Below are 21,175 nucleotides of genomic sequence, written 5' to 3' on the forward strand. Positions count from 1 at the left end.
GGGCTGATCCCCCCGTGTGGGTCAGGGGCGGAGAGGAGCTCGGGACATGGAGCGGGCCCGGCCCCTCCGCTCTGCCCCGAGCCGCGCCCGATCCCCGGTCCCGTGCCGGCTGTCCCCGGCAGCACCCGGGACAAACCCCGGCCGCCGTGCCGGTGCCGGTGCCGGTGCCGGCGCCGGTGCCGGTGCGGGCCCGGCCCGGGGAGGAGCCGCCCCTGCCCGGCCCGGCCCCTTCCGGCGGCGCCGGGCGGCTCCGTTTGACCGGGAGCGGTGGTGCCGGCCCGGTGCGGCTGCGGGGCCCGGCTCGGCTCGGGTGTCCCGGCTCGGCGTGACCCGGTTCGGGGCCGCCCGGCGATGGCGGTGCCGGCGGCGGCGGAGGCGGTGCCGGGCCGGCAGCGGGCCCTGGCCGCCGGCTCGCCGGTGGACTACATGAGCATCACCAGCTTCCCGCGGCTGCCCGAGGAGGAGCCGAGCGGCGCGGCCGAGAGCGGCCTCCGCGCCCGCAAGGAGGAGGACGCGTTCCTGGGCGAGCAGGACACGGGTGAGGGGCGGCGGCTGAGCCCGCCCGCGGCCCCCGGCACCCCCCGGCCCTCGGCCCCGCGCCCGGAGCGGGGCTCCCCGGGCTCCCGCCGTCCCTGTGCCCCGGCCCCGCGTTCACCCTGAGGGACGGACGGCAGCCGGAGATCCAGGGGGTTGGCACAGAGCCTCCCAGGGCAGCCTGGAATGTGCGCTCTCCCACAGCCAGCTTGGCCTTCCAGCCTGGACCACTTGTGCGTGGCCTCCTTGCATGCTCCTTGAGCATCTCTCCACCCGGTATGCTCCTTGAGCATCCCCCCCACCCTGGGGTGCTCCTTGCACATCCCTCGGTCTGGGGTGCTCTATCCCTCCGGTGCTCAACTGGAATAAAGTCAGGTGATCATTTGATCTGTAAGAAAATCCTCTGCCTATTTTTAACTGATTGCTTCCTCCTCCATAGCTGAGAGAAATGCTGTTTCTCCCCCGTGTCATGTTTCTTCAGGGGGTGTTGCCCTTCCCCCCTGGGGCTGGTTCCCAGTCCGGGTGCCTGTCAGACCCCTGACCCATGTTTGCACAGCCCCAGGTGCCCCTTGCCCTCTGCCCTGTCCCACCGTACCCACGGGTGAAGCTCCCATTGCCCGTCCCCACCCTGTGCTGCCTGCAGGGGTGTGGGAACAGCTCTCCTGGAAGCAGAAGGCTTGTCATACACCCAGAATCTGGCTCAGTTTTGGCAGTGCCAATGCCTGCAGGTGGGGCGGCCGGAGAAGAGAGCTGCTGCTCTCCTGACACTTGTTGCAGGCACACCTGCAGAGCCCATCAGCATCTTCGGTCTCTACTGTCTCCTCTGCAGCAGCTCCACATGTGAGGTGGCCCTGGTTCTCCAAAGCATCGGCTCCCCCATAAAGCCACATCTCCCTCGCAGCCCCACAGAAGCCAAGTGGGATTTGGTGGCTTCTCTTTCAAAACAATCACATTGATGGTGGGATGAGCAGCTGTGCATGGCTGTGCAGGCTGCTTCTTGCTCCCACTGCTCCCAAGTGACCCCTTCCAGCTGCTCCCAACCCCACCCCACAGCCCTGCTGTCCCTATGCATCACCAGTGGTCACAGAGACTGAAAATAGGATGTCTGTGGTAGAGAATGGAGGTTCTTGGTGGTGGGAGGGCTGTGGTCTGCCCTCTTCTGCAGTTGCTTCCTAGGTATTCGTGTCCCCTCGTGCTGGGCTGGCCTGTCACCAGAGCAGAGGGGTTGGGCAGAGGAGTCCAGCTCACTCCTGACAGTTTGCCTGCAGGTGGGGCTGGGGCCTAACTCGGATGTGGCAGGGGCTGTATGTGACATCCCACCCCAATGGCAGCCCCTGCCAGGGGTTGTGGCCCCGCTGAGGCCACCAGCCAGTCCTCCCACTCAGTCCAGCTCACTTAGACCAGAAGCCCACGAGGGGCTCAGTGTGTGCTTAAAGGCTCAGGCTGGAAAAGCTGAGCCTTTCCCAGTCCCACTCCTGAACTGCCACAGCACAAATGAGATTAAATTCACCCTGAGGGGATTCCCTGGTTGTGGGAGTTTACTCCTGGTTGCAGTATCACTGAAATTAAAACTTCTTCCCTCCCTGACCTCAGGAGAGCTGCGGCCAGGTCATGTTAATGCTATGACAAGGGCTGGGCTGGCAGTGCCCAGGGTGTTGCCACCTGCCAGAGCAGACAGACAGGCAGTTGATGAGGGATGTGGGTTTTCCTGCTCACTCCCCTCTCCTTTCCAAACCCAGGAAACATCTGTATGGAGGGACAAGCTTCTCATCTTGTCTTTTCCACTTGGTGCCCTTCATTTTCTACTATGGATGCACAGAGCACTGCAGCCCCTGAAAAAATTCTTCCAGGAGCCCTGGATGATGCCCTGAGCTACTTGGTCCCCTTCAGAGCCCATGAGGGATGGGCACGACCTCACAGCTGCTCCAGCAGCTCTGTGTGCCCGGCAGCAACCGGGACAGGCAGGACATCCTTAACCAGTGGGTATCCTCCCAGCACAAGGGCAGCACCTGACACAGAGATTTCAAGGCATCTTTCAGAGCAAAAAAGAGACTTTTTCATCCTGCTGAGGCCCAGCAAACCCCTGCCCCACTGCTTTGCCATCTTGGAGCCAGGTGTCCTGTGTGTGGCTTCATTTCACAGTGGGCCTCATCTGCCAGAGGAAGCAAGGAATTAAAGCAGAGTCCTTCCTGCAGCGGAGCGAGTGGATGTTCCGAGGCCTCCGGTTTGCAGGTTTGCTCCTCTCTGCCCTCACTTCCCTAGAGGTATTTTCTGTGCTCAGGCCAAATGTTTTGCTTTACCTCTATTTTGCTCAGGTGCTTTAGCTCAATCACAGCTCCAAGTAAAGCTGCTGCATCTTTTTTTATCTCTTAATTTCTTCTTCTTCAGTCCCGCTGCATTTCAGAGATCTGTTTGCTGTGTTAAGAACCCCTCCAAATGGAGCATAGGAGTGGGCCTATCACTGAAGACTGATGAATGGTCTGAAATGGAGTAAAATTCAAGAGGTTTTTGTCTCTCTTAATCTCCAGAGAAGTCAGTTTGGAATAACTAGAGCTAAAGAAAAGGATCAGTAAAATGACTCAAAGCAGTATCTGAGCCAGAAAGGCTCCTGAGAGCTGGGATCAATAGGGAAGGTGATAGCTGTGCTGGAAGGGGCTCAGTGTAATGTTAGTGCTGGGTAAACACTGCAATAAGAACCCCAAGTTGCTCAATAACTCACACTTGTTTTCTCCCTGCTGCCCACAAAGACCCAGACTCCTTCCTGAAGTCTGCACGTCTCCAGCGCCTGCCCTCGTCCTCATCAGAGATGGGAAGCCAGGACGTGTCTCCTCTGCAGGAGACCAGCAAGGACCCCTTCTCAGGAGACTGCAGCTGCCGGCAGGATGGGCTGACCGTCATCATCACCGCCTGCCTGACCTTCGCCACTGGTGTCACTGTGGCACTCATCATGCAGATCTATTTTGGGGACCCTCAGGTAAGACAAAACAGTGGCTTTATGGTTGGGCTTTGGCTCCAAAGTTGGGAGAGCTCCCTGACTTCCCTCCTGGTCAGCAGCTTGGCAAAAAAGACATGGCTGGTGTCAGTGAGGCCCTGAGTGCTGTTTCCCCGCTAGGTTCCACCCCAAATTGGTCTGAAAGCCTTTTCCTGCACCCTGAGGTTGTACTTGGAGAGCCAAGCCAGACTCTCAGAGCTTGCTGCATAGCTGGGGTGTAGAGGGCTGTGTCAGGCAGGTTTGGGGGTGCTGCTGGGGAGGAGCAGACAACCCCGCTGCTGTGACTCCAGCTGTGGTTTGAGCCAGATGGGAGGGCTTTCAGAAAATAATCATCTGTTTAACCGTAAGCATCTTGTCCACTTGGACAGAGTTTTATGGATTATGGGCATACATGCCCAGAATCATCTCTGGAAGATTCATCCAGGACCAAGCAGGGAAATAGCTGAAAACACAGGTGAATCTCCTGCTAATCTGTCCCACGGCCCAGTGCTAGATTGCAGAGCCAAGGCAGCTTGGCCATGGGGTTGGATCCTCCTGCAGAACCTCTGCCTGGGTCACAGTCAGCCAGGAGTCACCATCTCCACGTGCTGCTATGGCCCTTCTGTATTTGTATGTCCCCAGGCCAGCCTGGCTCTTGTTGAGATGCTGCAGTTTGTGCCATAGGGATGAAATTGACTCTTTAAAATATCATATAACTGCATTAGGGCAGCACTTGCACAGGGATGAGAACAAGCTGCAGTCCTGGGAGTGTGCTGCATTCTTTGCAGCTGTACCCCTATTCCCAGTGACTGCCTGGCAGCAGCACAGGGACAGCTCTGGGCTTGTAAGGAGCAGAGGGAGATGTGGCACACAGGGCGTGGAAAGCTGTCTGAACTGGTGGCCGTGGCTACCTGCAGCTGCTCTGGAGCCAAGGGACATACAGTTCCCACTGGCATTTGTTGGCTCAGCCACGGCCTCGGCGCTGGCCCCAGGCTTCAGGTACCACATTGGTGGGTGCAGATGTGGGCAGTACCCAGCAGTGCCCAGCACAACCCTCTCCTGTCCAGCAGCTGTTCCACCACGGTGCCGTGGTGACGGACGCCGCGCGCTGCACCGCGCTGGGCACCCACGTGCTGGCCAGGCACGGCTCCTCAGTGGACGCAGCCATCGCCTCGGCCCTCTGCGCCGGCATCGTCAACCCCCACACCTCGGGGCTGGGAGGGTAAGTGTGGGGCACTCGCCCCCTGCTCTTGTCTTCAGGTGTCCTCAAGTGAGTGATTTCACAGAATCCCAGACTCGGTTGGGTTGGAGAGACCTTAAAGCCCATCCAGTTCCACCTCCTTCCGTGGCAGGGACGCCTTCACTATCGCAGGTTGCTCCAAGCCCCATCCAACCTGGCCTTGGACACTTCGGGGGATGGGGCAGCCTGCACCAGTGCCTGGTGCCCCCACCACCTCCCCCTCAGACAGGATCTTCCATGGTATTTCTTCCAAATACCTGATGTAAACCTGCCCTCTGTCAGTGTAAAGTCATTCCTCCTTGTTTTGTCACTATCTGCCCTTGTAAAAAACCCCTCTGCAGCTGAGAAATGCCTCTGTGGCAGTGCCAGGCTCAGGGTGTGGTGCCAGGGCTCTGACATCAGGCAGTGGATATGTCCACGTCTGCCACAGTGACCCTTCCTGTGCCCCGTGCTGTCAGCACAGGAAAGAGACCCCCAGGCAGGGAAATTTGTTTTTGCTGTAGTGGCTGCAGGGAACACTCAAGCCCCATGCTTGAGAGGGCTGGTGAGCCCTGCTGTGAGTGTGCCAGGAGCTACAAACATCCCGGGCCCAGTCCCAGTGCTTTCAGAGCCTGAATCCTGCCTTCCACAAGCTCTGCTCCTGAGGCTGAGGTCCGAATGCAGCTCTAGGCAGCTGCCAGGGAGGGATAGCCTTCTCCCAGCCCTCATACCCAGGGTGGCATTCAAGTGAGCCTGGTGCTCCTGGCTCCTCTGCAGGAGGGCTCAGGAGCATTGCATAAACCAAAGCCACCTGATCACTGCTCCAGCTGCACCCATTGCTGCTGTAAGCAAACACCCTCTTTTGTTGCAAAACTGCTCAGATTAGAAAGAAAATCCCAGATGGTCACAGCCTGGCAGTGGAACAGAGCCAGTGGCTCCCTGGCCATGCAGTCAGGGACTGCTCCAGCCTGACCAGGCTCAGCACAGGGCTGCCTGTGTCCCACACCAACCCTGCCTTGGCTGTCCTGGTGTGTGCCTAGGGAAGGACAGCAGCATTCCCTGCCCCTCAGGCCACCCCGGGGCCCTGCTGTGGCTGGTGACAGCATTCCTTGTGACACTGGACCGGCCCTGGCCCCAGTACCACCCAAGTTCTAGGGCAGGAGCAGCCGGTGCCGTGCCCTGAGCCTGTCTCGCTGCAGGGGTGGGGTGATGCTGGTCCACGACATCCGCAAGAACAGGAGCTGGGTGATCGACTTCCGAGAGGTGGCTCCCCTGGGCATCCCACCGGAGGGGGACCTGCAGCAGGACACCAAGGTGAGAACTGGTATCCCACAGCCTTTGCCTCCAGGGCTGTTGTCTCCAGCTTTCCTCCCTCCACTTTCAGGCTGAGGGGCAGATGCCCAGCAAAGCAACAAGAGGTCTCTCTCATCATGGGAGATCCTGGGCCCTACAGACATGGGGAATCTAGGGAAAACACTTCTTTATCAGCCCCAAAATACCTGCAGAGCTTTGGGGAGTAAAGAGGCATGTCTCTGTGGCAGCAGGGTGCTGGGAGGACAAGAGCCCCAGAAGGAGCATAATCCCAGGTCGTTCTGCTGAGTTATCTCTCCTTACCAAACTGGGTTGAGAACAAGATTGAATTTGCCTCTCTCCTTCCAAGGCCTTTATTCCATAGTAAAGTGTGGTGCTACAGACCTCTTCCCCTCTCCTAATTCTGCAGATAGTTCAGAAGTAAAACCTCCTTGACTTGCAACTGGAGACCATGACCTGTGTCCTCATGGAAAGGAGACTACTCTCTTCCTTTTTGTCCTTCCTGTTTTACAGCCAGGTCTGCTCGTGGGGGTGCCAGGCATGATCCAAGGAATGCACCAGGCACACCAGTTACATGGCAGGTAAGACATGAGGCTGGCACAGGCTGTGCCCTGGGGTCCCTGTGGGAAGCTGAAGCACATTGCCTCGCATGTCTGCATTTTCGTTCTCTCTTTAGTTGGATCCTGCGAGGTGTGCCTGTCCTTGGTGCTCTGTTGGGACATGGAGGGATCTGAATTGCTTGCTCAGGACCAGAGCTTGGCTCGAGATTTTGTTGCTGAGATGCCCCTTCCCCCATCCATGCACTGCCATTCCTCTCTGGTACACATCCTGGAGCACTGACATGATCTTGCTAAGGAAAAACAAAAGCACTGAAAGCTCAGCGCTCCTTTTGGCCACTGCTGGCCCCACCGCCCAGTGTTCCAGGAGCCCCTGACCACAGAGCCGAGCCCTGTGCTTTCTCCCCACCACGCTGCCCCACTGCACCCCTCCAAGGCCCATTTCTCCTTGTCCTCTCTCCTTTGGCAGGCTCCCGTGGTCCGAGCTGCTGAGCCTCACGGCCGGTGTCGCCCAGAATGGCTTTAATGTCACGCATGACCTGGGTGAGTACCTGATGGGCAGCTGCCCAGCACAGGGCAGTTCACTGTGCAAGGCAGCTGGGGATGCAGGGAGTTAGTCATGAGAGATCAGGGCTTTGTGCACCTGGAGATGGATGGCGTTGGGAGCTGAGCAATGCGTGAGCCACAGTCTGCAAGGGGACAGCGTGGTGGCAGCCAAACAGGAGCCTTTTGCCACGGCTGGGCAAAGCCAGGGCAGAGTAGCCATGCTGGGCAGTGCCCAGGGCCAGGCAGGGAAGGGTGTGAGGGTTTATTTGAGTTTCTATCCCAGTTCCAAAGGACCCATGATCCAGTTCCCCTCTAGTTTTGCGATAGGGCCAGAGGCAGCAGCAGGCCTCCACCATCCCCATCAGATGCACAGTGACTCCAGGTCCTTTGCGCCTTCCTGACCCCTGCTTTTTCTGGACCTTCCCCTTCTCACCTGCAGCCAAAGCCCTGAGTGAACTGAAGGACCTGAACTACTCTGACCGATTCCATGAGATCTTCCTGCCGGATGGGCAGCCCCTGCTGCCTGGGATGTTTGTCCGGCGCCTGGACCTCGCGGCCGTGCTGCAGCTGCTGGGGGCAGAAGGGGTGTCAGCCTTCTACAGAGGAAACTTGACCCAGGAGATGATCTCTGAGGTGAGCCAGGACTGCTCCTGTCACCTGCCGGCCTGGGGCTGCCACCTGCCTAATGTGACAAACTGGAGATAAGCCAAGTGCCAGCACAATGATGGGAACAGATGCTTCCTTCTCCTTTCCTGTCCCTGCGGTGGTGTAAGTGACACACAGGCCGTTCCCACAGTCTACAGAAGTGAAACCTCCGTTTCCTTTATAACCAGGACAGTCTGGAAAGAAAACAAAAATCAGTTTAGGCTCTGGGCTCTGTTCATTTGGGTTACAAAGCCTTTTCCCCTAGAACGAGAGGCTGTTGAGAAACAAGTAGTTGTGGTTAATGGAACTGTAGGATACAGACTCCAGGCAGATGGTTTAAAACAACAACTGTGAGTCTTGTGAGCAGAGGATTAGAAAGGCTTGGTCCCACTTGGAGTTGCCCTAGTTTAACTCCTGTTAGACGTGCTCTGGAAAAAATATCAGAACAGGCAAAGTAATTCTGGTGAAAAAAGCCCCCAACAAACCATAACAACTTTTATATCTGTGGGGCTGCAGTTGGGATAGTCGAGGAACAGATTTATTGAGCCACGGTGGTTGAAATTATGCTCCTGCATCAAGAATCTGGAATGCATTCATTCCGCTCAAGCCTCAGACATCTGTGGGCTCTTTGGAAATCTACAGTACACCTGAACTATAGCAGAGGTGAAGGATGAGGAGCAGGAAGAGTCCCAAGCTTGTGAGCATCTCCACAGCTAAGCCCTGCTTTGTCACTGTGTTCCCCTGACCTGGGGACTGCCACAGGGAAGCACAAATTCTCTGTGGAGGAGCAAGGCCCAGGGCTGCCACATCAAAGACCCTGACAAGCTCTGGGATCCAGTGCACAACTCCAGCTTTGGTTGCAGAGCAAAGTGCTACCTTCACAAAGTGTTTATTGTTCCAGCAGATGGAGGGCATCCATCTGGCAAAATCAAGAATAGCTCTAAAACACCCACTCTTTTCTTCCAGGCACAGGTGCAAAACAGTGCTCTCTGAGGAATTTGAGATGTCTGCAGTGTGTGGCTGACTGGGGCTTCTTCCCCTTTCTCTGCTCCTTGTGCCCCATTCCCTACTGGCTGGGTCTGGGGAGCCAGGTCCTGGCTCAGCACAGTCCTGTGCTTCAACCAGCCTTTTCTCTGGGAAGGAAACGGGGATCCCAAGTAGGAGAGACATCTTTAGCAGCCTTGGGGTTGTTTGACATTCTGGCCCCACAGCATGCCCTGCATTAGCTGTCCTGCTCCAGTGACTCATTCAGTTTTGCCAGAGAAGGACTTTTCCTTCCAAGAAGGCTGGCTGGGTTAGAAATCGGAGCATGCAGAGTATGCAATCCCACACTCTCCCTGAGAGCATTGTCCAAACACTCCTGGGGCTCTGGCAGCCTTCAGGCTATGCCTATTCCCTGGGGAGCCTGGGCAGTGCCCCACCAGCGTCTGCTGGTCCTCCCTCATCTCCATCGTGACTCAAGCACAGAAGACCTGCAGTGGAGGGAATGGCCCATCTTCCCCGTATTCACAAAAATTACCAACCCTAATACATTGCACTTCTGACAGGAATCTTACAGGAAGACCAAGGCTACAGCAGACCCACTGTCAGCTGAAATAATTTCAAATAGGGTGGGAACAGCGATTTTTTAAATTGAGATTTCTAGCGATGGCCACCTTGTTTCCCGGATCTATAATCCCGGCAGTATTCAGTACCCCTTAACACACTCCTGTTTGCCAGCCAGGGCAGGGAAGGCTGCAGGGTGGGGCCAATCCCCATCTTCTTGGGCAGACAGAATGTCCTGGGAGCACCCCTGGGGTGGGTGAGCTTCTGGAGGTGAGTGCAGACCCTTCCTGCAATGCTGAACAGTGAGCTGGGTCATTAGGGCTGTGAAAACACATTTCCAGAATATTCTAAGGAACCTGGCACCTGTCTAAGGAATCTCAGTGGAGTGTGTTTGACAATGAGGGGTGTGTTCCCCTGGGCCAGCACGAGGAGCAGAGAGCCTTGGCCCAGCCTGCTCAGTGTGCTCTGCTTTGCTCTCATGCAGGTCCAAAGCTATGGAGGAGTCTTGGTGGAGGAAGATTTCAGCAATTACAGTGTTACTGTGGAGGACCCCGTGCACACAATCTATCGAGGTACACCCTCACCCATTGCCTTGCAGCTCCAGGGGAAAGTTTTCTTCACCTCACAAGGGGGGGCAACAGCATTGAACAAGAGTTGAAGTCAAAGCTGTGCTGAAGTGCCTGCAGAAAGGCCTTCCAGGGAGTTTCCTGCTATTCCCTGTTGACACTGATACATCATGGGTGGTTCAGGAGAATTTCAGCACTTTGAAATATTTTTTTCCTTTGAAAGTCTAAAGATGCAACATGGTCATATTTTGAGGCAATGTCTCAATAGAAGCTGGACCTACAGCTGAAGACAGTTCCCAGCGGGAAAAAAGCTAACTTTATGGAAGAAGTTTCTAAAATGTCATTCTTTTCTAGCAGTCCCTGTATTTACCCTCCTTATAGCTGTAATGTTGCAAACCCATTTTTTAGGTAGCCTTCCAGTATGTAAAAGGGGTTTATAAAAATGAGGGAAAGTAACTTTTAATATGGGTAGATAGTGACAGAACAAGGGGAATGATTTCAGACTAAAAGAGAAGAGATTTAGATTAGATGTTAGGAAGCAATTTCTCCCTGTGAGGGTGGGGAGGCTCTGGCACAGGGTCCCCAGAGCAGCTGTGGCTGCCCCATGATCCCTGGAAGTGTCCAAGGCCAGGCTGGATGGAGCTTGGAGCAGCCTGGGACAGTGGAAGCTGTCCCTGCCCATGGCAGGGGCTGGGACTAGATGACTTCTAAAATCCCTTCCAACCTAAACCATTCTGGTTTTCTATGATTATGTCTCCATTCTTCCATACTGGAGTCTGGAAACCCAACAGACAACCAATAAGAACTGAATTTCAGAGGTAAAAAAGCGTCCCTGTTTGGGCTTCCTTCATCCTTCATGAAGAAACAGAAAGATACAACAAGGATGTTCTGGGAAACCCTTCCCAAATCATGTTGCTTTCTATTCTTTCTCCTCAAATCTGTCCTCAAGGACATTGACTCATGGGTGAGTTTTCTCACTGGATGGTATCCTACAAAAGCAGTTGCATTCCTCTTTTCCTCCCTCCACAGGGCACCTTGTTTTCACCCCCCCAGCTCCACATGCAGGTCCTGCACTGATCACAGCACTGAACATCCTCGAGGGCTTTAACATTACACGGCAAGGACCCAGAGGGAATATCTTGCACTGGATGACAGAGGTAAGAGGAGATTCAACATTTGGCTGAATTGCTTCTTCTGCTAGAGAATGATTTATTTATTATGTGGTTGTACAAAAATGTTTGTAGGTTATTCCCAGAGGAGAATGAGCAAATAGACATCTAAGGTGTAAAACTGAGCAGTGCTGCTGTCTCACAGGCTGAGCAGGAGGATCTTTCCTGCTTAGGAAGACCTTTCTCAGACCAAACTGTGGCTTTGCCCATTTCTTGTATACAATCATCTCTGCAGAATGACTCCATGGCACCTGAGGGTGGTCCCATCACATTCTTCCACCTCTTATCTCCAAAGGCCCTGGCCATTGCAGAGCACCCAAGGGCACTGCAAGGTGGGCTGCAAGAAAAGCCTCTACACCGTGATGACAAGGAAAACTGACCCAATATTTCACTTCACATTTAAAAAACAGTTTACATTTTTGTCCACTTCCTGATCTCTGAGGTCCGGAATTTTTCCATTATTTAGAAATGTCCCACCAAAACATTGCAGCTTCCCAGGAGGCTGAGCAAGTGCTCTGTCTCCTGCTCTGTAAGCAGATTTGGGCTCTTAGATGCTCCACAGATGGGGTTTATGAGTTGGGAATTTCCAGATCCACAGCTGGGCTTTATGAGCTGGGAATTTTAATTGAGGTTTTAACTACATCCTTGTAGCAGACAGGACAGTGGGCGCTTGGAAGTGTCTCAGCAAAAATGCAGCCGCTGGAGGTATTACACACTGTGCAGAGACATAGGAGGTTGACTCACCTGAGTCATCTTTGAGCTCTCTTCAGGAAACTCTGGGTGAATCTATTTGCTCTGCCAAGAGTTTTGCCTGTTGGTTATCCTGGAGCAGCAACCTCCAGCTCCAAGGCCACTTCTGTATTGTCCAGAACATGTGGCTGAGGTTCAGCACTAGGCCAGCAGGTGTCCAGGCCTGGGACAACCAGGACAGAGGTGTCCTTGACCTCTGGGGTGGACATGCTCTGCCTGTTTCCATGGAGCTCTTCCCTGGCCTCCAAGCCCTTGTCCCCACTGACACGGTGTGGTGGTCAGGACACTGCTCCATGGAAATGCCTCCTTCTCCAGAGGTTTCTCATGTTCTACTCTCCGTACAGTCGATAGCCAAGGAGAAGCTGTTGCTGTGTGGCACATTCCAGACCAGCAGACACATCTTGCTGGCTGTCTGCAGGGGACTGGAGTGTTCCGAATGCTGAACAACCATGGCACAACCTGCGAGCTGAACGTTGGGTGTGTTTCTGCTTGCATGGGCTGGCTTGGCTGACGAGCAGCTCTCTCTCTCCTCGTGGCTCTGCCCAGGGCTGGATAAACTGTGTCCTCTGAAATTGCATCTTCCCATTTTCAATGGACTGGCTCAGGCAGGATTCTGCACGTTTGTAAAACCAGATCCTTTCCTCCTTTTGCACTGTCATTCCCTGAAGTGTGCTAGGACTGATGCTTTCTGTTCAAACCCTTTGGATGGTTTATAGCCAGGAGCTGGGCAGCAGCTGGCGAGCAGAACAACTCATTCTGCTCAGTGCTGGTGCTGGGCCAGCACAGCTGGGATCCAGAGGCAGCAGCGAGCCCAGCGCCCACTGTCCCATTGGGATTCAGTCTGCTCTCTCGTGTTGTGGTGACCACTCAGGAATGGAAAGAGAAAGTGAACAGCATCCTGGAGACCCTGTCTCCCAGCTGGCAATGAAGCTGAACTGCTGAGCTGGACATCAGCCAGGAATGTTGCACTTGTGGCTTCCCACTGCCAGAGGGTGGGGTTAGATGGGATATAGGGAAGAAGTTCTTCCCTGTGAGAGTGGTGAGCTGCTGGCAGAGGTTGCCTAGAGAAGCTGTGGCTACCAGATCCGTTCAAGACCAGGCTGGACAAACATAGGAAGGTGTCTCTGCCCATAGCAGGGGGGTGGAATGTGATGAGTTTTAAGATCCTTTCCAACTCCAACCATTTTGTGATTCTGTGGTTGTAGAAATGCTGCTGGATTCACTTGGCTCCCCCAGCACAGTTTGCCATGCTGGACTGAGGCTCTTTGGTTCCCATACTCACACGTGGCAGCCCTTTGCACTGAGGTATTCCCAGAACCCAGACTTCTGGTAATTTTTCTTCATAAGCTTTAGCCAACACACCAGGACATCAGATACATCTTCTAGTTTGGAGTATCAGAAGTTGTATTTCCAGGGCCACATAAATGTTTTTCCTTTCCCCTCCCCTCTCCTTTCCTCTCCTCTCTTTTCTTGTCCTTCTCTTCCTCCTCTCCTCCTCTTCTTTCTTTCCTTTCTTTCTTTAGACACTAAAAATAGCCCTCAGTCTGGCGAGCAACCTGGGAGATCCATCTGGTGATGTGTCTGTCACTCACACAGCAGAAGGCATGGTGAGGTATGTCTGAGGAGGAAAGGCATGGTGACAGTTGCAGGATGTGTGGGTTGGATATTGTTCCTGGCTTTGCTGTGCCCTGAGCTTTTTCTCCCTCTGTTTTATGAAGGAAAGGTCAGACCTTGAGTGTCCTCCCAGGTCTCATGCTTTCACAAACATCACAGGTGATACCACAGGACTCTGGGGATGGGTCACAGGATGTCCTCACTCAGAGGTTTCCTGGAGCCAGCTTCAGCTTGAGGGTTCCTCCCACTTTGCCACACCTCTAAACGTGCCTTTTGAGTGGGTCAGACAAACAGCCATCCCTGTGGGCATGGCCACACATTCCACTTCTGCCTATCCCTGCCCCACTGTGGGGCTCAGGGCCTTGCAGGACACCCAGGTGTGCAGGAGAGGCCAGGCCTGGGGTTTCAGCCCAGCCTCCCACCTCAGAGCCGGGTTTAGCCACGGTTGGTGGTTTGGCTGGGCCTGACACATCCTCTGCTGAAGACTGGCGTTCAGCTGGGGTTGTCACCTTGGCCATTGGGGTGGGTTTACTCCTGGGGAGGGCCAACAGCGGTAGACAGAGCCTTTGGAGGTTCGTGGCAGACTGAGCCACCTTGTCACCTTTTCCTTGGTGTGAACCAAAACAGGCCCCTGTCCTCGTGCAGCCCTCGGGGACACCCAGCCGTAGCTGTGTAGGGACACCAGGACACGTGCAGCTCCCCAGGCTCATGGCGTGCTTTCCTCTCTCCTCCCTCCCTGCTGAAGTAAATCAGAAGCCAATTCCCTGCGCCAGCTGATCAATGACTCCCAGTCGTTCCCGTCAGACATCCGTGTGCCTCAGTTCCCCCTGGAGAGCGGCACCGCCGCCAGCCAGGTCCTCGTCATGGGCCCCGATGACTTCATCGTCGCCGTGGTGAGGTAAAGGCTTGGCCTCTTCCCTGCACGCCGAGCTCAGGCGTGGGAGCGGGGAGGAGGTGCAGCAGGACAGGATGGGACCAGCCTGGAGCAGCTGGGCTGCTCTGTCCCTGTCAGTCCTGCAGCAGAGGAACGGGAGAGGTGGGGTTGAGATGTGTGGGCTGGTGCTGCTCTGCCCTGTGCAACCTTAGAGCCCTCTGACAATGGAACATGGCTGGAGTGGCCTGTATCCGCTCCCTGGGGGAGAGGTGATGGCCAGTGTAGGACTGATGGAGGCAGATCCATCGCAGCAAGGGGAGTCCTCAAACACGGGGAGGAGCAGGGCTGCTGTGGCATACGTGGCTCCCGCTCCTAAGTGCATGGAACCTGTCTCTTCTCAATCTCACCAGCGCTAGAGAACTACCGAAGAATTTGTCAGGACAAAGTGGCACAGAAAGTTGGAGCCCTGAAAGCCTCAAATCCCTGGGATGATTTTTGTGAAATTTCTTTGTGTTTCTTTTCAGTTCTTTGAATCGTCCCTTTGGCAGTGGAATAGTAACACCCTCTGGAATCCTCCTGAACAGCCAGATGTTGGACTTCTCCTGGCAAAATAAAACAATGAACCATTCCATTCCCAGGCCGGTAATGAATGACATGACAAATTCCTTGTTTACTTTTTTTTTTTTTTTTTCCCAATTTTATTCTCATCTTCATGGCAGGGGAGCTATTTAATGTCTTGTCAACAACAGAGACAGCAGCCTGTAGAAAGCTGCTACTTTACATTATATGAGCCACTGAAAGTGAGCAAACAGAGGGCTCCATGTCCATCAGTTATTATTACAGTGCAGAATCATCAAACAACACTGTTACCTACTTTCCCTGCAGCCCAGATGCGCTTTAAGTAACAGTGTGGACTTGTATTAAGCACTCTCTTCATGAATTGTTGCTCTGCAGGTTAAAAAGTAACAGGTAGCAGGAAAAATGTCTTCAGGTCCGGGAAGGAAACAGATGCAGACCTGTGCTGGTGGCTTCCAGTGCTGCCTTATGCATTGTGAAACCACCTCACTTTGCTGGGGTGGTTCTTTGGAAGAGGGTGATGAGCTCCATGTTCCTTCTGTGGGAGACTTGGCTTGTTGACATTTTTTGGTGTGACTTTTCTTCACCTGCAGCAAAACCTCCTTCAGCCTCGGAAGCGGCCGCGGTCCTTCCTGCTGCCCACCATCGTGAGGCCCTCCGAGGGGATGTGTGGCACCTACCTGTGTCTGGGAGCCAACAACGGGGACAGAGCCCTGAGCAGCATCGTCCAGGTCAGTGGCCTGTCCTCCCAGAGCAGCTGCTCAGCTCAAGGCTGGGTAGGGTCCCCTCCTTTCCCTTCCTAATTGTCCCGGACTGGGTCAAAACCTGGGTTGCCACAGGTTGCTGGTTCAATCTTTAGTGTCACCAGTTCCACACTTTGGTTATTTCAAATCTCTAAGGGTTACCAGTTTACTTTTCTTGCACCTTTCCTGGTGGCACCACTCATAATTGTAGAGGAGAAGCATTTTGGCAACATCTATAATGTTTTTTGTTATTCTGATACCTGTTCAAAACTTACCTTAAGAAAAAAAGGAGCATTTTGTTATTCAGAGAATTGCAGAAAACTGGCAGCCCTTTAGCCCTTTTTTACGTGAAAAGCTCATTTTAGGGCATTCCCAACTGAACTCTTCCAGTTTAACACTGAACATAAATTGGGCAGTTCCTGTTAATTTATGATTAGTAATGAGGTGAAGTACTTGCCAATAGCTTGATTGCATGTACAACAGTAATGGATTGCTGAAAAGAAAAGCCTGAGAAGGGCTCCCAGTTTCCTTACCTTTTGGAAAGCATTATTCAGAGCCAAACCAAAGCCAAGAACTACTTCCTAGTGCTCTGTTTGGAGAAGTCACTTGCTGAGCTTTTGGCTGTAACAAACACTTCTTTAGAGCTTACATCATGTTCCAGACACACAACTCTGCTACTTTAGCAGGAACTATGTGACAAAAAGCCCATGCTATCCTGAAAATGTCCCGCTTTACAAGCAACAATATACAGGCCATAATCCAAGGACCTCTCAGCATGTGCACACCCCTGCAGCAGTTCATGCAGTTCAGCAAATAGTTCAAAATCTCCTTTGCCTGCTGCATGTGCAGATGTTGCAGCCACAAATTTGGGGGAATGTTCAGGAAGTTGGCTTCTCTTATTCTCATCATTTTTTTTTTATTATTGAGGGTAATTTATTCTCTTGCAGGTTTTGGTAAATGTTTTAACGTTTAACAAGAATCTGAGTGAAAGTTTGTCACTTGGTCGACTTCACCCCCAGCTTCAGTCCAACACCTTGCAGGTTGACAGTGAGTATGGACCCTGGGTGGCGTGCAGCCTACAAATCCAGCACGTTTAGGAATAGAGCAGGATTTTCTTAGCATACTGCAATGGAAGCGCCACAGGTCACCATGTTCTAGGGTCCCCAGGGGCGTGGAGGGTTTTGGGGAAGACAAAAATCAGAATTCAACTTCTTTAAAGCTTGGAGCCTTTGCTGAGTCATGGCCTTTCCCTCTTGTCCTGGAAATGCTTCTTGACGCCTCCAGCAGTACCTGTCCAAGCCCTTTCAGGTTGGGGCTTCTCCCCAGCCCTCCATCTGTCCCAGCTCACCTGATCGTGGCCTTGTCCTGTCCTTAAATCCTTCTGGAGATCAGATGCTATGGACAATATCCAATTCAACAAGATTACCACCTCAATGTCACCCAGACCTGTGTTCAAAGCTTCCTGCACTTCATTCCCACTGACAAAAATTATATTCCTTCACTTTTCAGTCCATGTCCCTTAATTCCAGCAGCTGGGAAGGAGAGCAAGCCTTATGGCAGGGCCTGTAACTTGACAGTGCTGAAAATACAGCATCAGTGCTGGCACTCTGCAGTCTGTACTGTCAGCTCTTGTCCTTGTTACTGTAAGCCTTGGTCTGTTTGGTGTTTTTCACACTGCCCCAAACTTCATCAGAGTGAACCATAAGTGAAATTTGGTTCTTATTTCACACCATATAGCCAAAGTTCCTGGGCTTTCCCATTTCAGAGGAAAATCTCAAAAGGATTTGTCCTGCAATGTGCCCTGCAGACTTGGAGACTAAAACGAAATTAAATTTAAAACTCCACAAGGTCCTGCTTTGTGAGTTTGGACATTTGGCATCAAGACACATGTTAGGACACAACATATAAAGCTTAAATACCAGTGGGGTTTCTGTGTCCCTGCTCATTTGTCCAACTGCACCCCCAGCTCCAGAGCCTTGGGCTTCTCTACTCATACAGAAATAACAAACCATCAAATGAACCAAATAAAACCAGAGGAGCAACAACCTGAGGTACATGTCTAGAAGATTAAGAAATACATGCAGGGGAAGTTGGGAGGTTTAGTACAAAGTTTATCGGTAGGCAACTTGTTTTACTGTTGTTTGTTTTGAGCTCTCTTGCATCTTATTTTGACTAATAATTGTTAATACTCTTATTTTTAACCAAGAGTGGGCACTGCCTCATGTTCTCTAAAAATAACTACAGTTGGTGTCAGCCACATATCTTCCCCTTCTTCCCAAGAGGACAATCTTCCACATCCTTCAGTGGTGTTGTATGGGAGGACTCCCATAGCCCACGGCACAAAGCAGTGGCCCCTGGCCCTTGGCTTGCCCAGGAACCTTCTGAAGGGGCTGCAGGCGGGTTCCTCCCACTGCAGACACCAGCAGTGTTAGACAGGACCTTTGCATCAAAGGCAACTCTGGTTTCAGTTACCCACTCTTCTTTTCAAATCCCCGCAGGTGAGTTTCCTGAAGAAGATATTGAATTTCTTGTAGCCAGGGGCCATCAGGTGGATAAAGTCCCAGTGGTGTCCCTGGTTCATGGGGCCAGGAGAACCAACAGTTTCATCATTGGCCTGAAGGACCCCAGGAGTGCAGACGCTGCTGGAGCCACGATCATGTAGCAGCTCCCAGGGGACGTGTTCTGTGACCAAGGCTGACACACAACCCCAGTGATGTGCATGTTCTGAAGTGGCCCCTTCTCCAGCCCCACGCACTGCTGGGAAGATCTTCTGCACCCCCCACCCCAACAGCACCAGAGGAGTCGGCAGCACCAACATCCAGCTCTCTTTTTATTTTTCAGTGATTTGGATTGCAAGCAGCCCTGTCCTTGTAACAGGAGTGGCAGGAGCCGCTTTTCTTTTGGCAGTCTTGCTAATAGTTCACTCTTTCCAAAGCCCACTTTGAGCCAGCATCTTACTTTTAGGGATCAGGAACATGAGCAAGGGAAGAAACAGCTGCTGCTGCTGATGTTATTATTGATGATGATTATCCTCCTCTCCCTGTCTTTCCCAAGTTCCTTCTTTGCCCCCAGTGTAAGCCAGTAATTAACACAGCCTGATGTAGTATTTGTAGGTGCCTGCAGTTGGAATACTGGGGAATCCTCTAATACTCCATCTGGGCCAGCGGATTTTTACTAATGTGCAGCATCCCAAGGAAGTTCCTGTGCTCACATCACTACATACCTTGAATTTTGGCAGTAAATATTTTGAATCCAGTTGCTGTGCAGACTCGCTGGCAGTCTGATTTTGTAACCAGAGCCATGGTTTTCAACAGCTCTAACAACTTCTTCCTCTAACAGCTTGTGTCCCCCCAGCAGTTTTCTTACAGAGGTTCAGCCTCCTCATTGGTGAATTTCAGATTAATGGTAACAGGTTTAACTTTCTTAGATGCTTTTTGGAGATATCTTAGGAGTACTTCCCAGAGCTGTGAAAAAACACAGATCATGGACTGAAGACCACATGCAGAGCATTTGGGTGGGTTCAGAACTTTCCTTCCACTGCCTTATCTCAGGCAGTTCCAAAGCCTGGATCATTCCCACAGAGAGGCTTGGGAATTTTTGCTGACTGAATTAATGGCTGTACCTTAGCTCTGCGTTTTAGTCCTAGTGAATTTACTGGAAAAGCTGAAGAGGGAGGGAAAAAGTACAAACCAAACACTACTGAGATAATTTTCTGTCCACAGCATGTAGTGAAAATAAAAGAATGTTCTTGCATTTCATGTCTGAAATTGAGAAGGGAAGAATATCTGAAATCTGCACCAGGTCATTCAGCCCTCATTTGGACATTTCCTACTCTTTTTGCTGGCAAGTTAGAGATACTCGGCACTAAAAAACTCCAAGTTTGATAATTTTCTGTAGTCTAAAATGTGATGTTTTCCCTTATGGCGCAAATGCACCCATGGCCACTGTACATATTATATATGTATGTCTGCTTATGGTTGTTTTACTCTTTGATTTGATGATCACACCACTCGCCCCGACCTTTCTCCCCAGGCACTCTGTGACACCCTGTTTGTGCTGCCCTCCGGCACACAATGCCATGGGCTGATTTTGGGGTAGTCAGGGCCACAGGGCAGATAACTGGACTAACTGTTCCTGCCATCCAAGAGCTGTGGATCTCAGAAGACCCCAGCGAAGCATGTTGGGCTCAGTGAGAACAGAGGTGTTTTCATGCTCTGCTGAAGTGCAGCCACCCGTGAGAGGAGCACAGCAGCTCCCACTGACCGGACCATCAGCAGCATTTCCTGTTCCAAGTACATCTGTGCTGTCAGCTGGGACAGGAGGAGCACAATGTTGTATCTGCAACGTGTTCTGTGCCACCAAGAGGAGACTTTCTTCACCACAGGGGACACCAAATCATTTATTTCTCTGTCATCAGCACTAGAGTCGGTCACTGCTTGAGGATGGAGGGTTCATAAAGGTGTCTTGGAGCAGACCTCTCCAGGCTCCACAGAAAGGGAAGGGGGCAGTTTCATGTGTTGAACCTCTTTGGAGATGATCTGGGGGTTTCTGCTCTGTCCGAGCCCAGATTTGTCCCTCAGGCATAGAGGTTCTCTATGAGCAGCTGCAAAACACATGGTCGAGTCACTGCCAGTGCAGGACTTTGCATGAAATGTCACAAAACACTTTGAAAGATGAATTTCCTCCTTATTAACTGAATTCACCAACTTCTGATGCTGGATACTGTGTATGTTTTGGGGAGTAAAAGACTTTGGTCTTGATTCAAAAGGGCATTCCTATGTACCAAAGTACAATTTCACAGCAATTATTCAGAATCTTAAAATAAAGCATGTTCCCACGTGTTCTGCTGGATCATGGCCTGAATTGCAAAAAAAAAAAAAGAGAAAACTGAAAATAATTGGAAGATGAGACCTACGCCACTAGGTTTCAACTGGGAGAAGTAAAGGTATTCTAAATTATTTCCCTTTTTTTTCTATTTAAATCAGCATCAGTATAGCACAGATGTATCCAACATAGTCACGTTTAATCTGCCAGTTGGCCTGGTGTCTCTAGTATTTTGAGCCCATCTGTTGTGATCTGACAAATTTAACATCTAATGAATTTAAGATCTGATCAATTTAACATGAGGTACCAAGAAATACCTGACGTTTCCCTTGGTACAGGTGAGATGGACATTGTGAAATAAAGGGCTGTATTGCAGAGATGTGTACGTGCAGAGTACCTGTGCTGATTTCAGCCTGGCCCTTGCAGGCATCTGACAGTTCTGAAGCAGAATTTGTCCTGAAACTTTGTCATGGAAGTGTCAGTGAGGAGTTCAGAACACGAAATACAAAGGGACTGAGAAAAACAATAATGATTTTTAAAGGAACAAAATAAACACAAACAAAGTAAATACATTTTAAAAAGATGCCTTTACTAAATGTGACAAATTGTGATCTGGAATATAGCCAGCTTGTGTCTGCCCAGGTTTGCAGTGCTCCTCGTCGATGTGTGCTGGTTTCACACGAGGATAAGCTGGAGCCAGGCTCTGCACAGAGTATCAGCAGTTTCTCCGT

At 52.0% G+C, this 21,175-nt stretch overlaps 1 protein-coding gene across 2 annotated transcripts; it reads left to right on the forward strand.

The window, feature by feature from the left end:
- Positions 1-351: 351 nt before the first annotated feature.
- Positions 352-20,925, forward strand: GGT7 (gamma-glutamyltransferase 7). Of its 2 annotated transcripts, none has more exons than XM_040080209.2 (15): positions 352-538; positions 3,282-3,508; positions 4,576-4,727; positions 5,924-6,038; positions 6,549-6,616; positions 7,062-7,135; positions 7,578-7,771; positions 9,813-9,900; positions 10,924-11,051; positions 13,337-13,425; positions 14,173-14,325; positions 14,826-14,943; positions 15,471-15,608; positions 16,568-16,667; positions 18,119-20,925. In XM_040080209.2, exons 1-15 carry the CDS (start codon positions 352-354, stop codon positions 18,280-18,282), a joined length of 1,995 nt encoding a protein of 664 aa, XP_039936143.1. In that variant the 3' UTR covers positions 18,283-20,925. The 2 variants fall into 2 exon arrangements, with proteins under 2 accessions (XP_039936143.1, XP_058278722.1); XM_058422739.1 differs by having other exon boundaries at positions 404-538; positions 4,573-4,727.
- The last annotated feature ends 250 nt before the right edge of the window (positions 20,926-21,175 follow it).

The sequence above is a fragment of the Hirundo rustica genome, chromosome 16 (assembly GCF_015227805.2).
Source record: "Hirundo rustica isolate bHirRus1 chromosome 16, bHirRus1.pri.v3, whole genome shotgun sequence".
NCBI lineage: Eukaryota > Metazoa > Chordata > Aves > Passeriformes > Hirundinidae > Hirundo > Hirundo rustica.